Source organism: Ornithorhynchus anatinus, chromosome 11, assembly GCF_004115215.2.
Source record: "Ornithorhynchus anatinus isolate Pmale09 chromosome 11, mOrnAna1.pri.v4, whole genome shotgun sequence".
Taxonomy (NCBI): Eukaryota; Metazoa; Chordata; class Mammalia; order Monotremata; family Ornithorhynchidae; genus Ornithorhynchus; species Ornithorhynchus anatinus.
The window spans coordinates 14,788,701-14,804,236 of NC_041738.1; the positions used below are offsets into that span (position 1 = coordinate 14,788,701).

A 15,536-nucleotide genomic window follows, 5' to 3' on the forward strand; every position below is an offset into this window, starting at 1 on the left:
CCATCCTTACCATCGACTTAAAGGGACTTAATCAGCTTTCCCCTCCTACCTTACCATATTCTTTACTCCTTTAATGCCAACCTACTTACTGTGCCTCGATCTCATCTATCTCATCACTGACCCCTTGCTATGTCCTCCTTCTAGCCTGGAACTCCTTCCATCTTAATATCTGACAGACCACCACACCACCTTCGAAGCCCTACTAAGATCATATTAACTCCCTGAGGCCTTGCCTGACTAACGCCTCTTTTCCCCATCTTATTCCCTCCCATCTCCTATGCCCCCCTTACTCCTTAAGCCCTTTGATACTCACCCTCACGCCCAGCTCCCAGCATTTATATATTCTTTCATGCTGCCATTTCCCCTATCTGTAATTCATTTTAATACCTGCCTCCTCCAACTAACCTGTAAGCTCCTTGAAGGCAGAGATCATGCCAACCAATCCTATCATAATGAACTAACCCAGGTATTTCAAACAGTGTTCTGCACCACAATATGTTCTCAAAAAATACCACTGCTTAATTAATTGGCTCTGCCACTTGCCTGCTGTGTGACCTCGGGAAAGTCATTTAACTTCTATGTGCCTGAATTTGGTCTCCTGTAAAATGTGGATTAAACAATTGTTCTCCTTCCCACTTAGATTGGGAGCTCCCCGTAGGGCAGGGCTTGTATCTGACCTGATTATCTTGTATCAGTCAATCATCGGTAGTTATTGAGCACGTCATGTGTGCAGAGCACTGTACCAAATAAGCCCTCCGGAGAGTACAATAAAGTAGGTAGATGTGTTCCCTGTGCAGTTCGCCCCAAAACTTAGTTCAGTGCTAAACAAACAGCATGATTATTATTATTCAACTAGGGTCACAGAGCATTGTGAAGGTCATTGGGCTGCCCAGTCTGCCCTGGCTCAACAAATATCACAGTTATTATTACAATAAAAGATTAATAATAGTATCTGTTAAGCACTTAATAATGCTTAGTTAATAATGTTGGTATTTGTTAAGCACTTACTATGTGCCGAGCCACTGTTCTAAGCGCTGGGTAGACACAGGGGGAATCAGGTTGTCCCACGTGGGGCTCACAGTCTTAATCCCCATTTTACAGATGAGGTAAACTGAGGCAGCCGAGCGGTTAAGTGGCTTGCCCAAAGTCACACAGCTGACAAGTGGCAGAGCCGGGGTTCGAACCCATGACTTCTGACTCCAAAGCCCGTGCTCTTTCCAGTGAGCCACGCTGTTTCCCGTAGCCACGCTGTTTCCCATAAGCGACTTGCCCAAGGTCACACAGCAGCCATGTGCCCGAGCAGATATTAGAACCCACAACTTCTGACTCCCAGGTCAGTGCTCTTTCCACTAGGCCAAACTGCTTCTCCAGGATGGGGGGCTTATTGTTATGTCCAATTGGAGTTGAATCAGGGGCCCCTCCCTCCCTTCCATCCCAGTGGAGAGCTCAGGAGCCCCCAGCCCCGGCCCTGCCCCACCAACACCCAACCCTCGTTCAGCCCCTACCCAGCTCATGCTCAACCAATGCTCCAGGTCGGGGTTGATGGACCCGAGCATGGTGACTGAGGGCTGCCCTCCTGCCCCTTTGTTGCAGGAAACAGAGACCAAGCTAAGAGAGACATTTTATTAGGCTGGACCTGGGCCCAGAGCTGCCCCTGCTCTCCATCTTCCTCTTCTCTTCCACCAGCGGCAGGGGTTCCAGGGCTCAGGCCTGGGGCTCAGAGGCCCCGAGCGCTAGGCACATTGGTGTAGTGAGCATCTTGGCCCTCCAGCAGGTTGCGGTAGGTGCTGATCTCTTGCTCCAGCCGTGACTTGATATCCATGAGTAACTTGTATTCCCGATTCTGCCGCTCCGAGTCCATCCGGACATCGCCTAGCTGGGCCTCGATGCTGCTGATCAGGGCCTGGATCTGGGCCAGCTGGACCCCATAGCGACCCTCGGTCTCGGCCAAGGTGCCCTCCAGAGCTGCTTTCTGGAGGTCCAGATTGGGGAGAAGAGTTGAGGAACCGTCCAGTTCATTCCGGTTTTCTGTCACTCAGGGAAACTGCTTGGCTATGCCATCCCATCTCCCTCCATCTCTGCCCTTCGGTCCATTCACTTCCCTCTCTCTCGGCCATCTGCCTGACTGTCTCTCTCCCTATCTGCCCAACTCCTTCCCTCTTGCCCATCTCCCTCCATCTCTGCCCTTCAGCCTACCCATCGCCCTCTCTCTCTGTTCTTCGATCTGCCCATCACCTGCCTTCTCTGGCCTTTGGTCTTCCACGCTCCCTCCTCTACCATTTTATCTCCCATCTCCTTCCCTTTCTGCCTATCTGTCTGCCTGTCTCCGTCCCTCTCTGCCATGATCCTCTCTGCCCTTCGGTCTGTCCATCTCCCTCTCTCTCTGCCATTTGCCTGGCCACCTCTCTTCCTCCCTCTCGGCCGTCTGCCCATCTCCTCTTTCTACCTGTCTCCCTCCCTCTCTGCCCTTCAGTCTGCCTATCACTCACCCTCTTTGCCCTTTGATCTGATCATCTCCCTCCCTAACTGCCCTTCAAACTGCCCATCACCCACCCTCTCTAGATTTTAGACTGTCCCTCTCCATCCTTCACCAATTTATCTCCCCTCTCCCTCCCTTTCTGCCCATCTCCTTCCCCATCCCTCTCCCTCTCTGCCCATCTCCTTTCCTATTTGTCCTTCAAACTTCCCACCACCCACACTGTCTGCCCAACTCCCTCCCTCGCTGCCCTCTATCTCCCTTTCTCTCTAAATATTTGTCTGCCTATTTTCATCCCTCTGCACCTGTCTTTCTGGGAATCTGCTTGGTTATATCTACCTATCTCCCTCCCCTCCGTAACTGGCCATCTGTCTCTGTCAATCTGGGAGTCTGCCTGTCTGTGGGTGCCCCTGTAGGAGAGTGGAGGGGTTCAGAGGACTGAGAGCTGGACGGGGCCTTACCATGCTGAGTTGGGACTGCAGCTCGATCTCCAGCCCCTGCAGGGTGCGTCTCAGGTCAGTGACCTCTGACTTGCTGGTCTGCAGCTGCTCCGTGTGGACGGCTACCTCTCGGGTCAGTTCCTCTGTCTGAAACAGGAGGAGTGGGTGGGAGAATGGGGGAAGCCCTGGGCTTCCTCTGGCAAAGCCCCTCCCCCAGCCCCTTCTGGGATGGCCATATCAGGACTTCCTACCTTGCTGTTGAACCAGGCCTCTGCATCCTTCCTGTTCTTCTCTGCCATCTCTTCATACTGGTCCCGCATGTCAGTCAGGATCTTGCCCAGATCGACGCCCGGAGCAGAGTCCACCTCCACACTGACCTGGCCACCCACCTGTCCGCTCAAGGCATTCATTTCCTGGGGAGATGGGGCCGAGAGGACAAAGTGTTAGTGCCTGGCCCTGAGAGCTAGCCCAGGATGCCCACCTGGATTCTTCTCCAGGAAAGGAGGATGCTGAGTTGGGAAGGAGCAGCAGTTGCATTGGAGTACACTCTGTGTCCTCAGTGTACAGAGTCCTGTCCCAGGCACCCCTTGGGTGCAGACCACTGCACTTGGCATCTGGTCTGGGCAGAGCACTAGATTGGGCACCTGTGTGCAGATGAGTGGGCATCTGCAGTAGGCAGTGTAGTTCTGGATGCAGAGCTCTGAACTGGGCTCCTTCTGTGTGTGTAATGCTCTACTGGATACAGAGAACTGTAATAATAATAATAATAATAATTGTGGTATTTGTTAAACGCTTACTATGTGCCAAGCACTGTACTAAGCACTGGGGTGGATATAAGCAAATCGGCTGGACGTAGTCCCGGTCCCACATGGGGTTCACAGTCTTTATCCCCATTTGACATATGAGGTAACTGAGAAATGGGAGAGTGAAGTGATGTATCCAAGGTCACAGAGCAGACATGTGGCAGAACTGGGATTAGAACCCAGACCCTTTTGACTTCCAGGCCCATGCTTTTATCCACTAGGCCATGCTGGGCTGCTACTGTGTGCAGAGCACTGGATTGGGCACCTACTGGGTGCAGAGTGCTGTATTGGGTGCTTATCGTATGTAGAGCACTGTTCCGGGCACAGAGCCTTGTATTGGTCACCTGAGAGCATAGAATAGAAGTACAGTGCACGACTTCTGTTCTCAAGAAACGTAATCTTATGGAGGAGACAACCAGTCAATAGAGGGTAGGGACATCCAGGTCTGGACAGGTTCTTGATCCAGAGTCACCTCCTCACCTCACCTCCACACGCCCCTCACCTCCTCATGGTTCTTCTTGAGGTAGACCAACTCCTCCTTCAGCCCTTCAATCTGCATCTCCAGGTCGGCCCGGGCCAGGGTCAGCTCGTCCAGGACACGGCGCAGCCCATTGATGTCGGTCTCCACGTTCATGCGCAGGGCCAGCTCCGTCTCATACCTAACAGAAAAGACACCGTTTAAGCTTCCTGTGCTCCAGGGAGAAGGGAGCATCCATCTGTGTGTGTGTGGTGGGGGGGTGGAGGATGGGGTTGGGGGAAGAGAGAGAGGGAGGTCAGTCTAGGAGTCCCTTTGGAGGCATCAAAGGAATTTATTGAGCGCTTACTCTGTGCAGAGCACTTGAGAAAGTTCAACACGATAGAGATGGTATCTACAAAGGCACTGAGGGGCAAGAGACATTCCAGCCAGAGAGTCCGATGGCATCATAAGATTCACAGGCCCAGACACTTCTATCCCAGTCATCTACATGTCTGACGTCTGCCTGTCTCCCTCTCTCCCTTCCTCCAATCTGTCTAGATGGGAATCTGTCCGCCTCTCCGTCTAACTACGTGCTTTACCATCTGTTTGTCGGTCTGGGCTTACTTCAGAGGCCTTGGGGGAGACAGATATTGGAAATGGAGAGCAGGAATGGATGAGATTAGAGAGGTGGGTCAGGCCCCCACTGATCACAGAACCTTTAGTTTTTCCAATCCACACCACCATCACCATCACTACCAGGAAAAGCCTCTTCACCTCTCTGGGACACATGTGAATAAAAATTCTTGCCTCACTGGGACGTTGGATCAATCTTAATACAAGGCTCTGCATATAGCAGGTGCTTAATAAATACTCTTGATTAAGCAGTCAAAAGTATTTATTGAACATCCAGACTATTGTACCATATGCAGATTACCTTCTGCTTGGAAGAGCATGAGAAAATTAGAAGGCATGATCCCTGCCTTTAAGGATCTTATACTCAAGTGGGAGAGTGTGGAAAGAGCCAGGCTTGGGAGTCAGGAGATCTGAATTCTAACCTCAGTTCTGCCACTTGCCTGCTGCATGACTCTGGGCAAATCTCTGTTTCTATATCTGTAAAATGGGGATCAGATACCTGTTCTCTCTCCCGCTTAGATTATGGAGCTCCATGTGGGACAGGGACTGTGTCCTAACTAATTGTCTTGTATCTTTCCCAGTGATTAACACATAGTAAGAGCTTAACAAATATAATAATGATGGTATTTGTTAAATTCTTACTATGTGGCAGGCACTGTTCTAAGTGCTGGAGTAGACACAAGGTAATCAGTTTGAACACAGCCCCTGTCCCACATGAGACTCACAGTCTTAATCCCCATTTTACAGATGAGGTAACCGAGGCCCAGATAAGTGAAGTGACTTGCCCAAGGTCCTACAGCAGACAAGGGACGGAGCAGGGATTAGAACCAATGACCTTCTGACTCCCAGGCCCATGTTCTATCCACTAAATTATACTGCTTATCACAGTTACTAATTACTAAGTCAGGCACTATAATAAATTATACCGGGGAAGCAATAGATTATAACAAAGTGTACATAAGTGCTTCGGGGGTATAAGAACCTATGTGATATGGAAGTGCTGAAGTGGCAGTTGGGGGATAGACATAGAATGAGGAGATGAGAAACTAATTGGGAAAGTCCTCCTGGAGAAGATCTGATTTCAAAAGGCTTTTGTAGATGGGGAGAGCAACAGTCTGCCAGATATGAAGGGGAGGGAGTTTCAGGCAGGAGCACAAGCAAGAGGTCGTTAGTGGGAGAAAAGAGAATGAGACCCAGTGATTAGGCAGGCCTGGGAGGACTGAGGTGTGCCGTCTGGTATATAGTGGGAGAAGAGATAAGGAGGAGGGTGAAAGCTGATTGAGTGCATTAAAACACAGTTCCTTCTTGATCCAGAGAAGACCAGGAACCATTGGAAGATTTTGAGGAGGGGGAAGTCATGCGTAGAATGACGTTTAGAGAATTGATCAGGGCAACGGTGTGAAGTAAGGACTGGAGAGGGGAGAAACGGGAGGCAGAGGGGTCAGTGAGGAGGCTGATGCAGTAGTTGAATCGGGATATGGCAAGTGCTCGGATCAACGTGATGGTCATTTGGATGGAGAGGAAGGGGCAGATTCTGGAGATGTTGTGGAGGAAGAAATGGCAGGATTTGGAGGCCATCAGTTATCCCGGGTGACTGAGGGCTTTAGGAAATCTAAGTCCTTGGCAGGCACAATGGATGATGCAGAATCAAGTCAAGGGAGCAGTGGGCATCGCTCCCACGGGCCTTTGGGTCCCCCTCCCCTGCTCTGGGGACACTCCACAGAAGCTCGATAGTTGCCACTGATTGATCCATCGTCTGACTGATTGACCGACACTCACTTGGTCTTAAAGTCATCCGCTGCCAGCCGGGCATTGTCCATCTGCAGGACCAGCTTGGAGTTCTCGATGGTTGCCCCCAGGATCTGGGACATGGGAAGTTGGCAGAGTTAACACACCAGAAAGCCAGAGGGACGGCTGCCTGCCCTGCCCTTGCCCTGGGGGGCGGGGAGAGGAACTTCCAAGGGGCCGCCCCAGTCCTGGGAGGGGTCTGAAGCTCGCCGGGCCTCGGGGTTGGGGGAGACATCCCGAGTGGGAGGCGGGGTCAGCGAATTCCCCAGCACCTTCAGGTCGCTGTGGGCATCAACTCCTCCGACTCCTAAACCAGGAGGTCGCCGGGTGATGGGGAGGGGACCGGGGGGGGACAGGTGCGGGGCCAGTCCGGGCCAGAGCGGGGCCGCCGCTCTCCGCTCCCTGCCGGTTTGGAATAGCCGTTTCCAGGGCTGCCCTCCCTACTAGGGAGCAGACGGGTACCTTCCGGCCCCACGGGGCGGGACAGGTGTCTGCGCCGGCTCCGTTAGGCCGGGCTGGGCGGGGTTGGGGCGGCTCCCCCTAGGCGATCATCAAATCCCGCCCCCGGCCCCACCCCAGGGGAAGAGGAGGGGCGCAGGGAGGTCTCTTCGGCCGTCGCTGCCCTCCCCCTTCCCCAGGTCCGCGCTGCTGCCCGCCCCTCCCCGCCCCGCCCCGCTCAAGAGACACAGACCAGACTGTTCCGGCTCTGGCTCGGAGCAGAGACAATAAACCCTTCCCTCCCACCCCTTCCAGGCCCTCGCGGCGCTCTGGAGGTGACTGGCAGACAGCCCACATCCCCCTACCCTCTGTCCTAGCCCCCCGCGACCCCTGCCCTCCATCCTGTCGTCCACAGCACCCCGCCCTCTTCCCTACCCACCCCCCGCGACCCCCGCCCTCTGTCTTGTCTTCTGCAGCACCCTGCCCCCTTCTCTACCCACCCCCCTCGGACCCCCACCCTCTGTTCTATCGCCCACCACACTCCGCCCTCTTCCCTATCCACCCCCCGCGACCCCCGCCCTCTGTCTTGTCTTCTGCAGCACCCTGCCCTCTTCCCTACCCACCCCCCACGACCCCCACCCTCTGTTCTATCGCCCACAGCCCTCTGCCCTCTTCCGTATCCACCCCCCGCGACCCCTGCCCTTTGTCCCGTAGTCCGCAGCACCCTGCCCTCTTCCCTATGCCCCCCCCCCGGGGCCCCTGCCCTCTGTCCTGTCCCCCAAGGGACCCTACTCCCTAGCCTGCCCCCCGAGGGCTCTGCCTCCCCACCCCACGCCCCACGAGTTCCCGGCCCTCTGGGCCCCAAGCGCTACTGTCCCGGACCCCTGGACTCCCCCACCCCGCCCCCCACCCCGTGTGCCCCCTCGCCCCGGCCGACCTTGTCCCGCAGCTCCTCGATGGTGCGGTAGTAAGCGCTGTAATCGCGGGCGGGCCCGGGGCCCTGCTTCAGGTACCAGTCGCGGATCTTGACCTCCAGGTCGGCGTTGGCCTCCTCCAGGGCCCGCACCTTGTCCAGGTAGGAGGCCAGCCGGTCGTTGAGGTTCTGCATGGTGGCCTTCTCCCCGCCGGCCAGGAGCCCGTCGCCCCCGCCGAAGCCGCCCCCGAAGGCCGCGGCGCCCAAGCCCCCGGCCCCGGAGGACACGAAGCGGGCGGAGGAGACGGACACCCCGCGGCCCCCCGAGCCACCGTGGATGCTGGGGGCCCGGAAGGTGGCCCCGCCGAAGCGCCCCGAGGGCCCGCTGCCGCCGTAGGCCGTGGAGACATAGGCGTTCCGTGCGCGGAAGGCCATGGCGGTGCTACGAGGCGGAGCTGGGGGCAACGAGGTCTTGGTGGACAGTACCCGGGGCAGGTGCGGGTGTGGAAACCCGGCCCCCGCAGACCTTTTTATCCCGGCGACACTGGGGGAGGAGGCGGTCTGAGCCCGAGGAATGTGCCGGTTTAGTGTGCAAACACTGACTCCCTCCTCCCATTGGTCAGTGCCCCCGTCCGGCACACGGCCGGGGAATTCACACCTGGGGCGGAGACTGGTGACCGCTGGGGCCGGGGGTGGGGCAGTAGGCAGCAAGGGAGAGGAAGAGAGGGACTCTGATAAACCGCCCTGCCCTGGGGGAGGGAGAGGGGAAGCCCGCTAAGGAGGTGAATGCTGGGGTGGGGCAGTGGAGAGCAAAGCGGAGGAAGAGGCGGGGATCTGTTAGGCCGATTTGTGCTGAAATGGCCTTGCGGGGGAAGGGACGGTGGGGCCTGTTTTTCTCCGTGGGCTGGCATAGTTGGGGAGAGGGAAGGGGCACCCATTACTCCCCTGTGTGTCGGGATGGGTGAGAATGGGAAGCGGGGGGCCTGCTCGGCGCTTAGTACAGAACCTGCCACATAGTGAGCTCTTAACAAATACCGCTGTTGTTATCATTACACGGCCCGGTGCCGGAATGGTGGACGAAGGGGGGGGCTGTGTTACGGCCGGGTGCTGGAATGAGTGGGAAAGGGAAAGGGGGGGGGGGCTGTTATACGACTGTGTGCTGGGATGGGTGGGAGCTGCAGAGAAGCAGCGTGGCTCAGTGGAAGGAGCACGGGCTTTGGAGTCGCAGGTCATGGGTTCGAATCCCGGCTCTTCCACTTGTCAGCTGTGTGTCTGTGGGCGAGTCACTTAACCTCTCTGTGCCTCAGTTACCTCATCTGTAAAATGGAGATTAAGACTGTGAGCCCCACGTGGGACGACTTGATTCCCCTGTGTCCACCCCAGCGCTTAGAACAGTGCTCTGCACATAGAAAGCGCTTAACAAATACCAACGTTATTATTATTATTATTATCCCACCCCCACCTCCGTGTGTTGGGATGGCTGGGGTTGCGGGGGAGGAAAGGGGGCCCCTGTACACGAAGAAAAGAGAAGCAGCGTGGCTTAGTGGAAAGAGCACGGACTGGGGAGTCGGAGGTCGTGGGTTTTAATCCCGGCTCCGCCACTTGTCAGCTGTGTGATTTCGGACAAGTCACTTAACTTCTCTGTGCCTCAACTACCTCGTCTGGAAAATGGGGATTGAGACTATGAGCCCCACACGGGACAATCTGATTATCTCGTATCTACCCGAGGGCTTCGAACAGTGTTTGGCACAAAGTAAGGGCTTAACAAATACCAAAATCATTATTATTTTTACTATTATTAAAAGAGGCGGAGGAGGAGAAGGGAGAGGTTGATCCCAGAATTATATTTAGCTCCGCTCGCCCCTTTCCTCCGGGCAAGGCTCTTCCCAAACAGGACGGGGGTCAACAGCGAGGATTAATTTATTCCAATTTATCCCGAAGCCCCCAGAGTGTCTCCTCCCCGCTCTCCCCAAGCCCCAGATAGTCCCAGGGGCAGGGCCGCAGCCCGAAGATTCCGGGCCCGGGAGCCTCGGGGGAAGCGCGGGCAGGAGGCTGGCAGGAGGGGCAGAACTGGCTCGGCTCGGAGGGCCTTGTGCCAAGGGGGAAAGGGGAGGAGGCGCTACCCGGGGCGGTGCTCTGGAGCCTTTCACAACGGCTGCGGGGCCCGGGCTGCCCCGTCGTGGCTTATCTCCCACGCTAGCTGGGGAGGATGGGACGGATTGTTGCCATGGGAACTAGGCCCACCTTCCCGGAGGGAGAGACGAAGAAGGGTAGGGGGTGGGGGCGGGGGTCTGCTCTCGGTTTGGGGCTACGGACACTTGGCTGCCCGTTACGACCCATCCCTGCCTCATCCCGCAGCCGGGCGACGCCCGAGAGGAGCTCCAGGCCTGGATGGGAGGGGCGGGGTCCCCCACTCCCCACCCCCAGGATCCCCCACACCCCGCTCTCTCAGATATCTGAGCCCCGTCTGCGGGAGGAAAAATGCTGGAGGTTGGGAGAGGGAGGGGCAGTCCCCCCCGCCTAGCCCCTGGGACAGGGAAACCGGCCGGACGGGAAGCGGAGGGGCGCTGAAAAGACTGGGAGAGAGGAGGGGGATGGGAGAGGGGGGATGGGCCGCCCTGCCTGGGTCCTGCTCAGCACCGGACGGGTCCTGCTGGGCTGGAGACCTTGCCCTGCCCTCCCCACCCCCATCTCCCCACCTTCCCCCTCGGGTGTCACATTCTTGGGCCCGGGGGTGGGCCACCCCACCCAGAACCTCCCGGGCCCCTGCAGGGACGTGCCTGCCTTCTCGCCGTTTCCCCAGCAGAGTGGGGCTGGTGGGGTGTGTTTAGGCGGAGGGTAGGGGGCTGTAGCCAGTCCGGAGGCCCAAGGCCCACTCCAGCCCCCCTCACACACCCTGATCCCTGTCCTTCCCAGAGAGGGAGGACACTGACACTGTTTCCCAGAATCCGGATGAATCAAACCAAACAGACTCCCTGGCAGCCGCCCCCCTGCCCATCCCAGACCCTCATCCCGTCCCCCCTTGAGCAGAGGAACTGGCCCCAGCCTGTAAGGGCTGGAGGCAGGGGGCCGGGGGCCCTTTGTCCCAGTTTCTGTGCCCCCCTCCCCTGGGCAGCCTCCGAGCGCCCTGCTCCAACCTCTTCCCCAATGTAAACACCAATTAGGCAAAGCGGGGGAGCTCTTAATTAGGAGGGCACCCCCTCCCCATCCATCCTCCCAGCTGGGGGCGGGCAGGGGTCTGGCACAGAGACAGCTCTCAGGCTGACCGAGCCCCTCCCTCAGGGGAATCAGCTCTGGACCCCGAGAGGCCTCCTCCTTCCCTCCCACCCATCCATTCCAGCTTCCCCCTGCCCCCAAATGCCTCTCCTCGACCACCCCAACTCCTGTTCCCCAGGGAGCCACGGGGGTGGGGAGGGCAGGACGTGGTTTTCAAGGCACCCCCGCACCCTCCCAGGCCCTGCTCCCCACCCTGGCAGCGCCTGGCTCTGCTCTCCTCTACCTTTCTCCTGCCCTGCTCATTGCCAACCCCGCCCACGGGCCCCAGCCTCTCCCTCACAGACAGTCCCGTTCGTGCCATCCGTTACGGATCCATTCCCAGAGGGGGTGCCCACCATCTCGCCCCACCCCAGACTGGATCACAGGATGGCTGCGGGGCTTTGGGGGAGTGCAGTTTCCCCCTCCGCACAATGGGGCAAAACACCCCCAACTTCCCATCATTGAGTGGGGATGGCACAGAGACCTACTTGGCCTTGGCCCAGGCCCAGGGCTGGGCCCTCAGAAATGAGGACAGGCGAGAATGACTGGACAGAGCTGGATAGGTCCAAGTCTCAGGCTGCATCGCTGTCTCCACTTCCTTCACTGGACCTGGCCCCGAATCAGATCCTGGGGGCAGGGCGGCCCTGGATCCGGCCCCCCACCTTCTACCCCCCGACACCGCATGACTCAGCGTCTGGCCTGAGGCAGGTTCCCGTTGGCCCCGGCTCCAGGAAATGGTGTGGGGCTGCAGCGAGGGGGATTGGGGATAGACTGGAAGGAGTGCTGGGACGGTACCCAGGAAGGGGAGAGGGCAACCACAAGGGATGAGAAAACACCCTCTGGGCTGGAGAAAGGTCTGGGGGTGGCTAAGGGGAGAAACTGGTTGATCCCCGTGAGGTCGACTGGACTGGTGATTGAGGCTGTGGCTACAGGTCATCTGCAGTGATGGTAGCAGCAGAAAGAGCACCGGCCATGGGTTTGCTGTGTGACCTGTACGCTCACTGTGGGAAGGAAATGTGTCTGTTTGTTGTTGTATTGTACTCTTCCAAGTGCTTAGTAATAATAATAATTGTGGTGTTTGTTAAGTACTTACTATGTGCCAGGCATTATACGAAGCAATGAGGTGGTTACAAGCAGATCGGGTTGGACGCAGTCCCTGTCTCATGTGGGGCTCACGGTCTCAATCCCCATTTTACCAATGAGGTAACTGAGGCCCAGAGAAGTGAACTGGCTCGCCCGAGGTCATGCAGCAGACAAGTGGAGAAGCCGGGACCATGATCTTCTGCCTCCCAAACCTGTGCTCTATCCACTATGTCATGCAAGTCCAGTGCTCTGCACACAGTAAGCGCTCAATAAATATGACTGACTGACTTAACTTCTCTGTGCCTCAGTTTCCTTACCTGTAAAATGGAGATTAAGACTGTCAGTCCCATATGGGACAGGGACTGCATCCAACCTAATTAACTTGTAGGTACCATAGTGCTTAGAATAGGGCTCGGTACATAGTAAGAGCTTAAAAAATATCATTATTATTATTATCCATGAAGAATTTGCCCACTAACTGACAAGGCAAGCATACCAAATATTTACCAGTAATGGAAGCCAACGAGGAACAACAATCTGGTAGCTTCACTCACTTCTCCTCCTCTCTGCCAGTCATGTAAGCAGGCAAGGGTGCAGCGTATCGTGAAGGGCACATGCAGTCTTTGCTCATGTTAGCCAGCTACAAGTTGAACTGGGACTTGAATCCAGGTCGCCTTATTCCCCAGGCAGTTCTCCTTGCACTCAACTGTCAGCGGGGCTACCAATCAATCAGTGGTATTTAGCGAGAGAGCGCTTACTGTTACTATGTGCGGAACACTGTAATAAGCTCTTGGGAGAGTACAGTACAACAGAATTGGTAGACACATTCCCTGCCACAAGAAGCTAACACTCTATAGTCAGAGTCAGTCATTGAATGTACAATTGCTGAGTGTGTGTGAACACACACACACACATGTAAAGGGCAGCTGATAGTTTGTACCACCTTGGGATGGGGAAATTTATCGGGGAAGGTTTCCTGGAAGAGGTGGGATTTTAGGAGGCTTTGGAGGTAGGGAATCCAGAGGTCTGGGAGATTTGGGGGAAGTCAGGTCGGGGCATCCTATCCTTTCAAAGACACTGATGGTGAAAGTTGGGAGGATTTGGGAAAAACCCAATCCAAAACCAACAGTTCCTGAAAAATTGTATGCACAGAAAAGCAGACCCTTGTTGTCGTCATGTCTGATATATGTAAGCCCGGTGTGGACGAGGATTGTCTCTCTTTATTGCTGAATTATACTTTCCAAGAGCTTAGTACAGTGCTCTACACACAGTAAGTACTCAATAAATATGAATGAATGGATGAATAGATAATGCTGGACACAGTTTTCAAGATTGCCTCCTTATCTCCCTGTACTTTTACATCAAATCAAACAATCCCTCCAGATGTAAGCTTGTAGTGGGGAGGGAACACGTCTACCGACTCTGTTGTACACCCCAAGAGCCTAATACAGTGAGTCAATGGTATTTATCGAGAGCTCACTCTGTGAAGAGCACTGAACTAGGCTCTTGGGAGAGTACAGTACAACAGAGTTGATAGATACAATCCCTGCCAACAAGGAGTTTACAATCTAGAGGAAATGTTTGCTCCAACGGAGTAAACGCTCCTGAGCTCTCCCAAGTCCTTAGTACAGTGCTTTGCCTACAGTAGGCACACAGTAAATACTGAATTCACATCTCCTCCAAAAAATCCCTATTTCCCATATTCCCTCTCCCTTCCAAGTTACCTATAAAATTGGAGCTGTACCCTTTAACTACTTGATATCCACCCCAACCTCAGCCCCATAGAATACATTGTACATATCCATAATTTATTTATATTTATGTCTGTCTCCCCCTCTAGACTGTAAGCCCCTTGTGGGCAGGGACTGTGGCTACCATTTCTACCGTATTGTAGTCTCCCAAGCACTTAGTAGAGTCCTCAGCATTTAGTAAGTGTTCAATAAATAGCACTGATTGTAATGCCATTGCTATCATTATTCAACAGTATTTTCATTCATTAGTATTTATTGAGCACTTACTATGTACAAAGCATTACTACCACGCATACTCACACAAGTAGCACATAAATCCATTATGCACTCACATACATTCTTTCAATCGTATTTATTGAGAGCTTAAGGTGTGCAGAGCACTGTACTAAGCACTTGGGAGAGTAAAATATAACAGTAAACAGACACATTCCCTGCCACGACAAGCTTACAGTCTAGAGGGGGAGACAGATGTAAGTGTAAATAAATAAATTACAGATATGTAAGTAAGTGCAGTGGGGCTGGGAGAGGGGAGCAAGTCAGGGAGAAGCAGAAGGGAGCAGGAGAAGAGGAAAGGAGGACTTAATCAGTGAAGGCCTCTTTGAGGAGACTGCCTTCAATAGGGCTTTGAAGGGGAGGAGAGTAATTGTCGGATTTGAGGAGGAAAAGCGTTCCAGGCCAGAGGCGGGACATGGGCGAGTGATCGGCAGCGAGGTAGATGAGATCAAGGTACAGTGAGAAGAGAAACAAAGTGTGTGTGGGGGCTGGGTTGTAGTAGGAGAGTAGGGAGGAGAGGTAGGAGGGGGCAAGCTGATTGAATGCTTTAAAGCCAACGGTAAAGAGGTTTGTTTGATGTGAAGGTGGGTGGGCAACCCCTGGAATTTCTTGAGGAGTGGGGAAGCATGTTCTGAACGTTTTTGTCAAAAAATCATCTGGACAGCAGAGTGAAGTATGGACTGAGAGTGGGGAGAGACAGGGAGTTGGGAGGTCAGCAAGGAAGCCGATGCAGTAATCCGGATAGGAGAGGATAAGTGATTGTATTAACATGGTGCATTTGGGATGGAGAGGAAAGGGGAGATTTTAGCAATGTTGTGAAGGGGGAACCGGCAGGATTTACTGATGGATTGAATATGTGGGTTGAATGAGAAAGAGGAGTCAATATGCACAAGGTATACACCCATATACCAGAAACATATAGAGAAGCAGCGTGGCTCAGTGAAAAGAGCACGAGCTTTGGAGTCAGAGGGCATGGGTTCGAATCCTAGCTCTGCCACTTGTCAGCTGTGTGACTGTGGGCAAGTCACTTAATTTCTCTGTGCCTCAGTTACCTCATCTGTAAAATGGGGATTAAGACTGTGAGCCCCACATGGGACAATCTGATTCCCCTGTGTCTACCCCAGCGCTTAGAACAGTACCCTGCACATAGTAAGTGCTTAACAAATACCAACATTATTATTATTATTACCCACACAACGTACACACTCACCAATATATAATCAATC

At 54.7% G+C, this 15,536-nt stretch overlaps 1 protein-coding gene across 1 annotated transcript; it reads right to left on the minus strand.

Annotated features, from left to right (window-relative positions):
- Window positions 1-1,609: 1,609 nt before the first annotated feature.
- Window positions 1,610-8,549, minus strand: KRT19 (keratin 19). The gene is made up of 6 exons (XM_029075450.2): window positions 7,973-8,549; window positions 6,589-6,671; window positions 4,222-4,378; window positions 3,168-3,329; window positions 2,938-3,063; window positions 1,610-1,972 (listed from the first exon to the last, which is right to left on the minus strand). Exons 1-6 carry the CDS (start codon window positions 8,381-8,383, stop codon window positions 1,718-1,720), a joined length of 1,194 nt encoding a protein of 397 aa, XP_028931283.1. The 5' UTR covers window positions 8,384-8,549; the 3' UTR covers window positions 1,610-1,717.
- Window positions 8,550-15,536: the final 6,987 nt, after the last annotated feature.